At 45.9% G+C, this 13576-nt stretch overlaps 1 protein-coding gene across 1 annotated transcript in view; it reads right to left on the bottom strand.

Annotated features, from left to right (window-relative positions):
* Positions 1-761: 761 nt before the first annotated feature.
* The window catches only part of RPS6KA2 (ribosomal protein S6 kinase A2), a 302905-nt gene continuing 290090 nt past the window's right edge, over positions 762-13576 (bottom strand). Inside the window, exons 22-23 of the mRNA XM_080588462.1 lie at positions 11057-13249; positions 762-1332 (exon numbers count right to left, since the gene is read on the bottom strand). Coding sequence (XP_080444588.1) covers positions 13124-13249 — 126 coding nt within the window. The 3' untranslated portion in view covers positions 762-1332; positions 11057-13123. The remainder of the gene's footprint in view (positions 1333-11056; positions 13250-13576) is intronic.

Here is a 13576-nt window from a genome sequence, read left to right as displayed (position 1 = left end):
TTCCAAACTACATTCACAGAAATTGAGCCAACTGGCCCTGCCACAGTCTATAGTGCATGAGCATAGCAAACAGAGTCCTGTGCTGTGAAAACCCCATCCAAGAACCTACCCTGATGGTGGTGGTGGTGGTGGGGGAATAACAACCCCAAATGAAAAAACAAAACCACAATGCCTTCCCCTAGTTAAGCTTACGGTATAGCTCTTGTTTAGGGCAAGTTTCCTCCTGGCAACTTTTTTCCTAAAAGCCAAGCAGTTGTAGACAAAGGGTGCACCCCACACGGGTAGCGCTTGGCACGGGTGGTGCAGGCGGAAAGCAGCAGGGCCTTGGGGCAGCTGGAGGATGTGGCTTCTCTGTGATGAGGCTGCTCTGAGTCCTAAATTAGTCACACGTGATATAATGGCCAGCCAGAGTTACAGCTTGGATTATTTAAGCCAACTTCATGCTGAAATCTGTGTAGTGGTGATGGCTGTATGCACCTGAGCTTTCGCTGTCATGAAAACTGAGCTGATTTTAAATGCTTTGAGACTTTTTCTGGGCTAAAGATTATCTCTACAGTTTAGTTATTCAACAGTGCTTCAAAGAAGATCGTTTTAGATTCTCTTTTTAAATATAAATGTGTATTGCTAAAGCTTTTTAGAATAAGTCAAGTTTTACAATATAGGGAAAGAACAATTAACAGCTTTTATTTTTTTTTATTTTTTTTTTTTGCAGGTTGCTTATACTTCCAGTTGGTAATGTAGCTATAGGCACTGAGCTCCAAGGGTACAGTGATTGTTGTTTAAAAATGAACACTTGTAACACTATTTCTTTTTTACTTGGGTAATTTACTTCTTTTTTTCTTAGGTAAAGAAATAATTTTTGGCTACTATGATAATAAATGGTTTGGTTTTGTTTTTAATGTCCACAAAGAAGAATGACTGAACTGCTGTCTCTGATATCACACCACTGCACTGCTGGTATCCTCCAAGCAGTTGTTGATGATTATCTTGTGTTTGGGGAGGAAGGGATGAAGCCTGCTTGTTCATCAGGTGCACTCTGCACCTTATATTGCTACATCGGGTCAGCTGGGGTAAGACAGCCGCTTCTTGTAACACCGCATTGCAAAAATCTCCTCCTTCACTCAGTTGGGGAAACCTTATTTTACAGTTAAATGACATGTAATCACTTTATCGCTATAATCACCCTCTCCAAAGGAGCAGAGCAGGAGGACTGGCAGTGCTCACCTGGCAGGCTGCACCTCCCTGCAGGGGCTGAGCTGGGCTGCAGAGCAGAAGCTGCTGGTTGTTCCAGCTGGATAAAGGGGGAAGATGCAGTTTTCTGAGGAAAGAGCACTGTTGGCATAGCATGAACAGCTCAGGTAAGGTTGTGAGGGAGGTTTCAGCTGATACTTTTTTAATCTTGTGTTTTTATTTGTATGTTTGTTTGTTTGGGTTAATAATATTGGGTTAATAAAACATTGAAAAGTGGGTGGTGTGTGCTGCAGGTGCTTTGCAGTAGGGCTTTTGTTCCTGCCTTGGGAAGAGTCTGCTGAAACACATATTTCATGTAGAGAACTAGTCACAGGTTTCTCCCAAGTTTTCCATGGCCATCCTAAAGTGTTTTATCCAATAAAAATGCCCCAGGGTTGCAAGGAGGAGACTGAAATTGGGGTCCTGACTGATGGCAGAAACGGAGGGGATCAAAGTTCAGCTGCACTGTTAATTAGTGACAGTCGTTTTAGTTGTATAATCCTCTCCTCAGAAACCATGGGTCATTGTGGAGCTGAACAAATATAAATTTAGTTGATGACATTTAAAAATGCAGGCTCCGAGTATGCTTCACTACTAATAAATTCATGTCTAGTATTTAACCACGCTGCTTCACTGGACCTTGGCTTCCCCCAGTTGAGGCTGGGGGTGACCAGAAGGGGCATGGCTCCTGGTGGAAAAGTACAGTTCTGGGCTTCGCTCCACTGTCGGAACAACTAAAGAACAGCTCCCCAGAACTGTGCTGCTGGAAAACGTTGAACACAAATAGTGGTAGGCTTGATTTAGTAAAACAAGCAGACTAGCACTTTTGAGCCGAAAAGGTGAGATTATACCTGGGCTCTCTTTGGTCTTGCTACTGTATCCTCAGCGGTGCTAAATCTGCTTCAGTTGGAGAGTCATTTTTTGGCTTGGTGGGCTGAGATTTCTCTGATTTACTGGTGAAAGGTGAGAGCCAGGCAGTATCTGGGATGCTGCTGATTTAGGAGAGGAAGCCAAAGGTTGTCTTTGATTGAACTGGTGATGCTCACCCAGATAGGGACCCTGACATCACCTTTGGCCTATTTCTTTAACAGGCCAAAAAGGGGGGGGGATTTCAGTAGACTACAGTGGATAAACAAACCATGGGTATACAAGATGAGTAACTTGAAGGCAAACATACCAAAGTCCCTTCCAAAGCTGCTGGGATCAAAGTGAAATAAACAATAGGTCCTGGTGGACTTCTACAAGGTCATTTGGGACTCAACAGGGAGTCACTTGGGTTTATACAACATCCAGCAGAAAAAAAAAAAAAAGGTACTGATTTAGGTGGGCATACTTTTAAGAAAATAGACACATACAATCCTAAATGTGCATGTGCAGAAGTGAGATGGGTCGCTGTAGACAACCTAACTCTGTGGTGTGAGTCCTTCACTTATCAGAAAACTTTGAAATATTGTGTCCCACAGAAATCAGAGGATCACTTTTATATGGATATTGATCTTGCCAATAAACATTAATACTAAGTGGCAGTGCTACAGTTTCAGTCCTCTCAATGACTTAAATATATATGTATTTATGTATTTATTTATTACACTGAGAGCCTTACAAAGTAAATACAAGAGCTGACATCCAAAAGCTGTGCAATACCTAGCTACTGATCCTTGGTGCCTGGAGAGGAGCACAGTCTGCCCTGCATGCCCAGCTTTGCCACGTGGGTGAGCAGGGAATAATCAGCCATGCCCGAAGCAAAACCTTTCACTCGGAGCAGGAAGCCCCACAAAACCTAACCAACAGGAAATTTGGAGCAGAGGAATGCCCTTATCATGACAGCACCCTGTGACTTTGCTGCTGCTTTCTGCTCAGGGTGTCCCTGAAGGTTGTCCAGAGGTCGGAGCAGTTCATACTTCTCGTTGAAAGCTCAGGAGGAGGCGGCATGAACACTGTCTCTGCATCATGTGGAAACCCTGTGATTCCAGCGCTTGCCAAGGGTGCCGCAGATCAGCGAAGGGAACCCCGTCAGCTCCTTCCTCGGGCTGGTGTTGGTCCAACCTGCACATCCCGCCTCCTGGGAACCTGAAGCAAGCTTCCAGCTGTAAGGGGAAGCTGAAGAGCTTCGGGCTAAAAAGGGGGGCTGTTACCCCATGGCAGGGCACCCTGGCAGGGTCAAAACACACCTCTGCTATGTCATGCTTCAGGGACGCTGCTCCAGCAGTGTTCGACACAAAGGTGGAACAGCTCTCGCTAGGTGTGAGCTTTACCTCACATCTCATGGATGTGCAGAATCAGCATGTAGCCTGTCAGTTCACGAGCCATCACTTGGCTCCAGGAATTGGGAATTTAAGAACTCAAGGTTTTGTGGTCTGTTTTTCACTCTTTAAAACAGCGTAATTCTACTTGGAGAGCTTATTCAAGATCCGTCATCATCTCCTCGTACTAGAAGATTTCATTCATGTTTGGCATATATTTATTTAAGGCCCTCTTGTGGTTCACAGGAATTAGTGCACTACAAGTACTATTACTACTTATTTTGCTTTTAGGCTGGTAAGTTTTTTGCTTTTTGGGGGGGAAACACCGTTTACCAGCTCTTGTTACAGGTTTTATCCGTATGGTATAGCTGGTGTGAAGCATTATTAATTCCCTGACAGAGTTCTTGCCCCCTGTATTAGTCTCCAGACCCCACAGCAGTGACCGGCAGCCCTGTAGCAGATGGCAGCAGGCTGGTGTCTGAAATGAAACCTGAGCTCCACATGACAAAAGGTCAGCACTGCCAAAAGCGTGTAACAGCTAACAGGTCACTCTTGTCCCTTCTCTGAAGAAGCGAGACACCGGTTGCTTCTGTTTGCTGTGTTTACGGCCCTAATGTAACAGCTACTGTCCCTAAAAGTTGAAATGTTTCATACCAACAGGTGACATACATTCAGGCCTTTAGGAAAAGTCTCACATGCATTAATGCAATAATGTCCTTCTTTCAGCAGCAAGGAGACTAGCATTAGAGCTCAAGCCTGCTATCTGCTGTGGGGCAGGTGAGAGGTTTTATGACCAGGGCTATTTTTACTGGTGGCGGCAGAACCTGAAGGACAGGAAGAATCAATTAGGCAGCAGCATGCCAAGCCAGCCCAACCAGCAGCCTCGCCACAGACTGACTCACCAGCCTTTTATAGACTAATTTCCTCAACAAAGAACAGGCTCAGGCCAACTTTGCTTGTTTAGAAAACAGCGAGAGTACCACGAGTAGCCCTCCAGTCCGGAGACTCCCTTCTTCCACCTTGCATCCAGAAAATGGGCACATGCCATCTTCAGCAGGCAGTGCACAACAAAGTGAACTGTGGTTAATCCCAGTAGATGGGCATAGGCTAAAATCCTTGTCTTCAGTTCTGCTCCATAGCTTTTAGCACAAAATCTGTGCTTCTCATGATCTTCAGACATTAGCTGTTGTTGTTACTACCTGCTATTTGCTGCACTGCAGTGCCTGAGGCCATCAGCCAGCAGTTATGCTGCCCTTTAAATGAGACCTCCTTAAAAGAGAAGATATAAGGAAACGGATGAATGGTGACTAAAAGGCAGGATTACAAGAGGAGTTACTTGCTACTTTTTTTTTTTTTTTTTTTTCTGTTACAAAATGCATTCATCTCCATCCAGAACAAAAGTCATGGTCACTTACGAGTAGCTGCGGTGATCTGAGATGTTTGCTAAAGCAGATTTCCTGAAAGGTCTGTGTCCTGTATGAGGCAGGGGAGCATATTCTGGGCAGCTCTCCTCTTTTGGGAGCAGCATCAGTACCAGCAAGTGCTACACCACAGAATAGGGAAAGCCTCCAGACATGTAAGACATCTGGGGTCAGGGGGAAAGACTCACATCTGCCTGCCCAGGGTCTTGTGCATGGCTTCTTCGCCATGTCCTCTGCAGAGCTGTGTGTGTCAAACAGTGCCTGAGCTGGGGTTACCCCGACCATGGTCATGTTAAAGGAGGAATTATGGGGGAGGGAAGATGCAGCTTTTTTTTTGCTTTTTTTTTTTCCCCTTGGTCTTCTCATTTGGATGTTCTTGTACATGATTAGGGTTCTCCTTTTGTTAACCAGTGGGCCTATGAAGACAAATGTACATCAGCCATTGCCCTGCCTCTCTGGAAAGGCCGTAAGAGTGACAAGATGGACCTCTGGGAGAAAAGCTTGGTAAGGGAAAGGATGAATGGTTTGTGGCAGGCACCGGGGCATGGAGGAAGAGGACAGCAAGGGACATACAGGTGTCCTAGTGATGAAGGACCACAATGTATGAAGGGTCGCTTCTGCTAGGGACAGGGAAAAGAAAGAAAGGGCAGAAGTGGGAGGAGGACAGGAGCAGCTTGCAGGAGAACAGAGGCATGAGGCTACCACTGAGCAGAGCAGAAATCTTATGCCATGTATTTGAAGTCCAAGTTTGCTTGGTTATGCTTCCTTGGACCTGAATGTGGTAGTGGTAACACCAGGGAAGCAGAACCAAGCCCTCCAGGTAGGAGAGGCTGATTTTGCTTTTGTGGTCACCGGTAAGGTCAGCAAGCAGAAGAGGTTACGCAGGCTGCTTGCCAGCAGTTCTCAGAAGAACCGTGCCACAGAAGGTCTCTGAGGGGTAAGGGAAATCCACATCAGGCAGCTTGTGTGAATGCTCTCATTGGTCTGGCAGTGAAATCCCAAATTTGTCTGGTGCGTGAACAGGCTGCTGAGGGGTTAAAGGCTTACTCATTGCTTCCCAAATCAGAGGTCTGAGTGTACTTGCATGGAGGTACCAGCTCCAGGTGTAACTTGGAAAGGTAACGGTGTGCCTTTACCGTGACCTACACATAGCATTCAAACACGGCCAGCACTTGTGAACTGGAAAGTAGTCATGCAAAAACAAGCAGGACTTGTTTTTTTCTTTCTTCTTTTTTTTTATTTCTTTATAAAGAAAGGAAAGGACGGGCATGCCAAGCCAGAACGGCACAGTACAGACAAAGGTGAGCACTGAGGCTTCCCCTCGGGGCCACCCGCAGCCAGCCCTTGCCCTGGTACAGCACAGCTCCCCATCCTCCTGCCGGGCTCCCAGCAGGCAGCCAGCCCTTCGGCACAGTCACAGCTCCTGGCAGTCAGCTCGCACAGTTTCACAACACCGTCAGCCCACAGCACCGCGGGGCAGCAGCAGCTGAGGCCAGCAGCAGTAGCAGCAGCAACACGGGACACAGTGCACAGAGAAAGGGGAGCAAAGAGCTTATTTGCAAACAGTCGTATGTAACAATATAGAAAGTCCAAAGATCGTCGTTCTGCTATAAAAATATTACACTTCATAAAACCATGTACTATAAAAAAAATCTATTCGGAAACGCTGGTAAACATAATAAATATCTGTACACCGGCTGCCCTTTTCATACAGGAAACGTAAAAAGCGTGAGCCTCAGAAATCATTGTAAACATGAATATGGAGCCTGTAAACAAAGTGCTAGATCATGGTTCGTATTTTGACAGATTCATTTAATACTGCCCAAGTAAACCCCTTGCACACGTCATCACCTAATGGCCACACTCCACCGCTGTGACACCAGGAGGACCCTGCTCTGAGCTGGCCCTGGGTTGCGCCAGAGCCACGTACAGAATAAGGTACAAATACAACAAGAATAAGGGAGGAAGGATTTAGCTACAAGGAGCAAAAGATTTGGCTACAAGGAACAAATCAGAAACAATCTTTTAGCAATTGGTTTTCATGTTCTATACTTCCAAATGCTTATTTCTAGACTCCCCTTTCAAAATTCTCCTTTATCCAAAAAGCATACATTTTCCCCATTTGTCTTTCAGTCTATGATGTCTGAAAATTATGACCATCATATCCATTTAGGAAACAATGGAGCACGAACTGAATCTGCAACTGTTTATACCTGCGCAAGAATGTGTGGTTGTACAGTTCAACGCTGAACGTTGTGGTTAGCACAACGCAGGTGGATACAACACTCCCAATTCTGAAACTCTGAACTTTAGGCTGCAAAACACCTACACACGCAAGCCAGCACTTATATGCATGATCAGATGCCTGGTTAGCGGGCTGACTCGCATGTGTTGTCACCCACTTGCACACGGAGATGCTAGGCCGAGGCTCACAAAACTCATGAACTGGTTTTGGCTGAAATTTGTCTCTAAGAACAAACATGACTTTATTTTCTCCACACCATTCTTGTTCTGCATAGGCTTCCACCCACACTTCACCTAAACGCTGAGGATTTTAGTTATGTACACAGCAAGAGCCTTACTTTTACCTTCATTTTCTGAGTAAAAATACACAAAGTTTTGCTGTCAGGATCCGAGGGGATGTGTGATTGTTACTTGTGCCTGTTGTGGGCAGCTGTGGAGGGGGCAGCCAAACCCCAACACCTTGGGGCAGCGTGGAGCTGTAGGAGCAGGGTCGGCTGGCATGTCAGGGTACACACTTCTATAGGATATTGATGTGTACTTCAAAAGGGGGAAAAAAAAAATGGGCTTGCACATTTTCCCTTGTTATTAACTGTATAAAAACACCTGATTAGCATTATTTTAAATCTTTTTATTTTAATCTAAAGGATCTCTGCGCTGGTTGGCCAGTTGTGCTGTGTGTCTGTCTTTTAGGATTCAGATGCGTGACCCTGGATCTCACTTGGCTCCTGTTTAAAGGAGCAGTCTGCAGATGTTCAGAGAGGGAATTTTGCTTCTAATTGTCTGCTTTGGCAATTTTTCTACAAACATCTTAACATACAGCTTCAAAAAAAAAAAGAAAAAAAAAGAATGAAAATTGTTTTGTTGTGGAAGCTAAGATACCTCCTTTTCTGCTGCAGTAATCCGTTTTACCTTCCATGTTTGTCTGCCTTCCTCCTGCGAGGGATCTAGAGTGCCATCACACTCCAGAAAATTGGGAATTTCCTCTGTAATAATGGATTATTTCAAGACAAATGCCAGGATTTTTCCTATCTTCTTTACAAGCTCACCGGTGGCCAAAATACACACAGTCAGCACCATCTCCCCATGGCATGCCACCTGTAAGCCCACACCTCCCGCTTACTGGCAGTTTCCGTGAACTCGTGGTGAACTTCGAAGCCTTGGTTGGCCTTCCTGCTCTGCGTGCACAGCATGGCTTAGGTAACCCGCTTCCCTACAAAAACCCAGCCGTGCATTGCCCCGACTCCGGGGGCACCCGAACCTGGCTCAGCATAATGCAGAGGGAGGCGGGTGGCACCCGAGCTGCGACTCAGCAGCGTGCTGACGGCGCTGCCATCAGAAAAGACGCTGCTGCCTTGCTGCTGTCCCCAGCCGCTTGTTCGGACACATTTGCTTTGCCCCACCGTGACCTGGATAAGGGAGGTGGGAAAGCACAGAAAGCAGCTAAGGTCAAGAGAGAGTGACTGGCTTTTTTTAGCCTCAGCACTGGCATGCACTGGCTGCAGCTCTGGGGACCGGTGGCATAAGAAACCCTTGCGGCACGCGAAACTGCACACAGGAGTGGTTTCGGGGATGATCTGAGCCTGGCCATAACTCATGTCACAGACACACAGCAACTGCCTTTACTGAGCTGCACCAGTGCCTGGTACGAGTTTTCAGTCCTTGTGCTGGGGCACAGCACTACACAGGCAAACAGATTTTTTGTCCTTTCTCTGTGCCTTAAAGATTCACACGTTGATTCCTAATAGAGTCTGATCTACCCTTTAGGCCAACAGATTTATTATCCATTTCAAACTCAGTCTAAAACTTGTTCAGCCGTAAGTCCGGCTGAAAACAGCCTTGGTGCTGCACGCAGTGCTAGGTGAAGCACAGGGACAGGCGATCTGCGCTTTGGGGAAGCGCGACACACACTGATCCTCCCAGCACCCCATGCCTGGGTCAGCCCCATGCCCCGGGAGAGGGACTGGGGAGCTGTTCAAGCTGGTTTTCTTCAGATGCAAACCAGAATCTACTGTCAGATGGCTTTTTTTTTTTTCCTTTTTCTTTCAGATGCAGAGATTGATTACAAAGTGTCTGTGGGGCTATTTGTGTTCTGATGAAAAAGTCGGGCTTTATAAATGCTATCTGCTGTTAAAACTTGCTGGGAAAAAAAATAATCAGATTTTAAACAAGTAAAAATTCATGAGGGACTCAGGGTGAGGGCAGCCCTCCCTTTGAGCAGCATCTCCCACACCCCTCCATATACACAAGCTGCGGTGCTGTGTAGGAAACGGGGCAACTCTTCCCTGTGTCTTAGGGCCATTTAGCTTCTTCAAAGTCCTGGAGCTGCAGGGGCGGGACCCAGCTCTACAAAATGTGAGGATATGCCCTCTCCCTGCTGGACAGACTCCACTCTAGTAAGCTGAAGGACAGCTTGTGAAGTACCTCTCCAGAAGAGCTGACTGTCTGTGACAGACACAGTGAGGATGGCTTGGACTGTCACTGCTTTATGCACTTCAATGGTTTGAAAATTGAACCGTACTATTTATAATAGCCTAAGGCACTAGGTCGCTTTGTGGACTAATAACCTGCAAGATGGTGTTATCTAATTCAAAGAGATTTTTAGACTTTCAGGAGTTAAGCACAGCATTCAGTAAAGTCCCTTAAGATTAAATATATATATATATATAGAGAGAGAGAGGCTAAGCCTTTTTCAGTTGTTTTCTCCTAGAAAGAATAAATGCTTATTGCTGAGCGTACTGTAGCAAGGTGCCTGGAAAAGAGATGCTGGTATAAAGCAGGCGGAGCAGCAGTTAGGCCCTGGCCATGCATCTTCCCCTGGATGCAGCTGGGCTGGGGGAAGTGGCAGCTGCTATCAGTCTGCAATAATGAGTGCAAGCCAGCAGGAGTGACTGTGCCTTCAATTTGCTGACGGAGGCTCTTGTATTTCAGTCCAAGTGAGTTGCATCAGCCAGAACAACTGTGGAAATGGACTAATTGGGTTCATTTTGACTGAAACAATCAGAAAAACCCTCACAAGAGCACCTCCAGTAGCAAGCCTGTGTGTGGGGTGATCTGCTGGGATGCATAGCTGGGGTGGAGGGGAGGCCCCACACAACAACTTCATCAATGGGCAGAGCTGCTTGCTGAGCCACGTGCCTGTCCACACCCAGAGCAACCACTGCTGTTTTCAGTGTCAGATTTTCAAGAACACCACAGACCCAACTCCTCTGAGTATCTCTTCAAGCACCGACTATACTGGTATTCTTCTCATTCGGACAAGCTGAGATTGCATGTTTTTGTGTATTTACATGTACACACACATGTGCATACCTCTACATGCACTGGCAACAAAATCCTGGTAATCAAAAACCAGTATATGTAATTTATGGGCCTTTAAAGGAAAATAATTAATGAACATCAAAATATATCATTCTGTACACAGCCCAAACCTTGTATGATTAATAGGGATATAGAAGGTGGGTTCGAAGAGCTAGACCAGGAACAGATTCAAACCATCAAGTTTCTGGAAGACCTGCATCTTCTAAGCTTGGCCTACAACAATATTCAGATTAAAAAAAAAAAAAAAAAAGCTCAAAAACCTAAGACTGAATAAATATCAAGAGGGGATCAAACTGTTTCCAACGACTGTGAAGAGAAACCAAAGTGAACCAATGAAAGATGAACAGGAAATATCCAGGGGAGACAAAAACTGTACCTAATATTTACAACACTCTTTCTGCCCACATACAATTACACGTTAAAAGACATTTTGTTGAAACAGCACAAATCAGCTGGGACACCAGAACATCCAACCCTCCCTCCAGATTGCCCTTAGCATCCTTGTGCCCATCTTGCCTTCCTCCGGGACAGAAATCACTTCCAGGGACCTGGCCAGAGCATTTTTGCACCAGCCAGGACATCCCCTGCCTGCAGACTCACCTCTCAGTGTGCTGACAGCAGAAGTACGTGCGACTTAATTAGCTTCCAGTGAGAGGAAAAGTGTAAAGGCAGCAAAAAGCTGATACTGAGCACAGCTTAGCCAGGGTAGCTTAGCCAGTTAAGGTATATTATTCTCTGCTGCTGTGTAGATAAACATAGACACACCTGCGCATGTTCACGCACTCCAATTCAAGCCAATTCATCCTCTCTGTGAAGTTTCACAGCATTGTTTATTCTAGAAAAGAGAAGGGCTTCAAGGAGAGCTGCTTTGCAGCATTCCTGTGTGCACAGCACATAAACCTGAACATTAAATATTGGTTTAAATTATTAAGAATAAATTTAAATTTAAAAATAGACTAATGCAAACAAACAAAGTTCAGTCAACACTGGAACACAGATCGTTTTAGGGAGCATATTGCTATAGCAAATGCAACTCCTCGTTCCCTTGGACACCGACGCCATGGTCTGGAAATTCCAGTTTGGCACCACAGTGCGCAAACTACCCAGCAAGGAAAATTGCCATCTCTAGCATACGAAGCTCCATGTTCACATTTTTCCTTTTTCCCCCCCGCTTCACAACAGAAAAAAAGCCAACATAGCACATTAGCTTCTCCCACAAAGCATCTGAGGTGACAAATTCACTCGGAAAACAAAAATTAACAAATGCAGTAAAAAGAAGAATCTTGGTCAGCTTGTGACCACCATATGCCACAATGGATAAGAAAAATAATAAAAAAAAATAGCTCAGGGAATGCAAAAAAAAGGTCCATTTTGCTGAGATCCTTTCAAACAGGTTTTCTTTCCGTGAACCTGAAAAATCCAGGTATTAGGTACAGATTCTTTTTTTATATATATATAAATACACGTGTATATATTTATATAAATATAAAAGCACAGCATCCTCCTGTTTCTCCTCATAATGTACTGTTATTAAAGCTCGTGACAGAGTTGGCTGGGCCCCTCAGAAGCGGGCACTGCCCGTGGGCAGGAGGGACAGGGAGCGGGGCACCGGAGGAGGCCCAGAGCGGGATCAGCACTATGGGAGGGCAGCTGCACCACACTGCCTGGCCCCTCTGCAGCCCAGGCACCCACAGACCCTCTACTGGACCACCCCCAAGTGGGGGACCATCCCCTTCCCTCAGAGGGAACCCTGGTCAGCCTCCGAAGCACCTGCACGTCAGCTCCCCCAAGCAGCGCTCCCCATCACACTGCCGTGGGTGGCTTCGCCTGCCGTTCTCCTCCTTGCTAGCCAAGACCAGATACCCTTGTGTCCCCTGACCCACAGGCTCCCACTCCCACTGTTTTACACGAATGCTTTCCCACAGTCTCATGACACCCACAACCTCCTCGGAGGACCAAGTTTCTCAGAGACTTTCTGCTCTTGGTGGGCCAGGCCTCCAAGTAAGTCAAGCTCACGGCACGCGCTCCTCCTCAAGCACTGCTGACTTTCTTCCAGAGAGAGCAGGGGCAAAGTGCAAAAGATTTCTTGAAATCAGAGGGTATTTTCACCACCGGCAGCTCTCTCTCCTTCATGTCATATAGCATTTATTTCAAGTAAGATGTCATCCATGTGTCTCTGCAGCCTTCACTCTTCCTGGAGCGAGTGGAGATCAGTAGGTATTTAGGGATGACCAGCCGAGCCACTTCGTCATGATGCCTGAAGGAACTGCTGAGAACATTCAAACCTGACTGCGTCTTCATTACAAAAAGTGCTTTTCTTGAGAAACAAAATGAAAACTATGTTCCCACGGAACATCTTCAAGACTTAAAAATAGTATTTCCTAGGGAGAGAAGGATGGAGCACGTCTACTTTATTTGGCTTTATCTCATTAAGGAAACAGAGCTACCAGCAAAGTTGGCACATCTTCATGAAGCTGTTAAACTCAGGATCCTGGCTGGAATGTAAAAGAAATAATGGAGCAAAGGCAAACTTTGCCTTACGCTGGGCTTCTGCTAGTTCTGGTGATTTCGTATGCAAGGTGTCCAAAAAAAGTTCTACTAACCAAGTAAAGATGAATCTGTCGAATAATAAACTGTGAGTTTCCAAAGAGGCCTCTTGGGGTACTGCTACAACCTGGTTGAGGTAAGTCTTTTCATGCCCCTCCGCTGAGCCAGATTGGAGGACAATACAGGCTCCAGCCTTGGTGCCTGAGGTGTTCGGTTTAAAGCGAAGTAAGTGGCTGCCATTGCACCCTGTGAAATAGAAAAAGAGAAAAAAAAAAAGGGCTCAAATTCAGTTCTTTCATGCTTCTCCCCTCCCTTTCCCTATCCAATCCCCTTGTGCAGGGACAATTTCCACAAAATGATCACAGCGTCCGCTGGCTGGGAGACAGCTGGGGTATCTCTGATTCAAAGCAGTGGGTAGCAGGACGGGCAGACTCCCACCAGTTCATTATAACGTAACTGGAAGTTAAAAATATCAAGCAGATGACGGGTCAAAAAGCTTTACTGTTAATCTACTGCCATATTAAATTTGGCCTCTGTGGCAAACTATTTTCCCAATTCCTTTATCACTTTCCA

The sequence above is a fragment of the Anser brachyrhynchus genome (assembly GCF_964034855.1).
Source record: "Anser brachyrhynchus genome assembly, chromosome: 3".
NCBI classification, from domain to species: domain Eukaryota; kingdom Metazoa; phylum Chordata; class Aves; order Anseriformes; family Anatidae; genus Anser; species Anser brachyrhynchus.
This window is presented reverse-complemented; position numbering and strand designations above follow the sequence as displayed.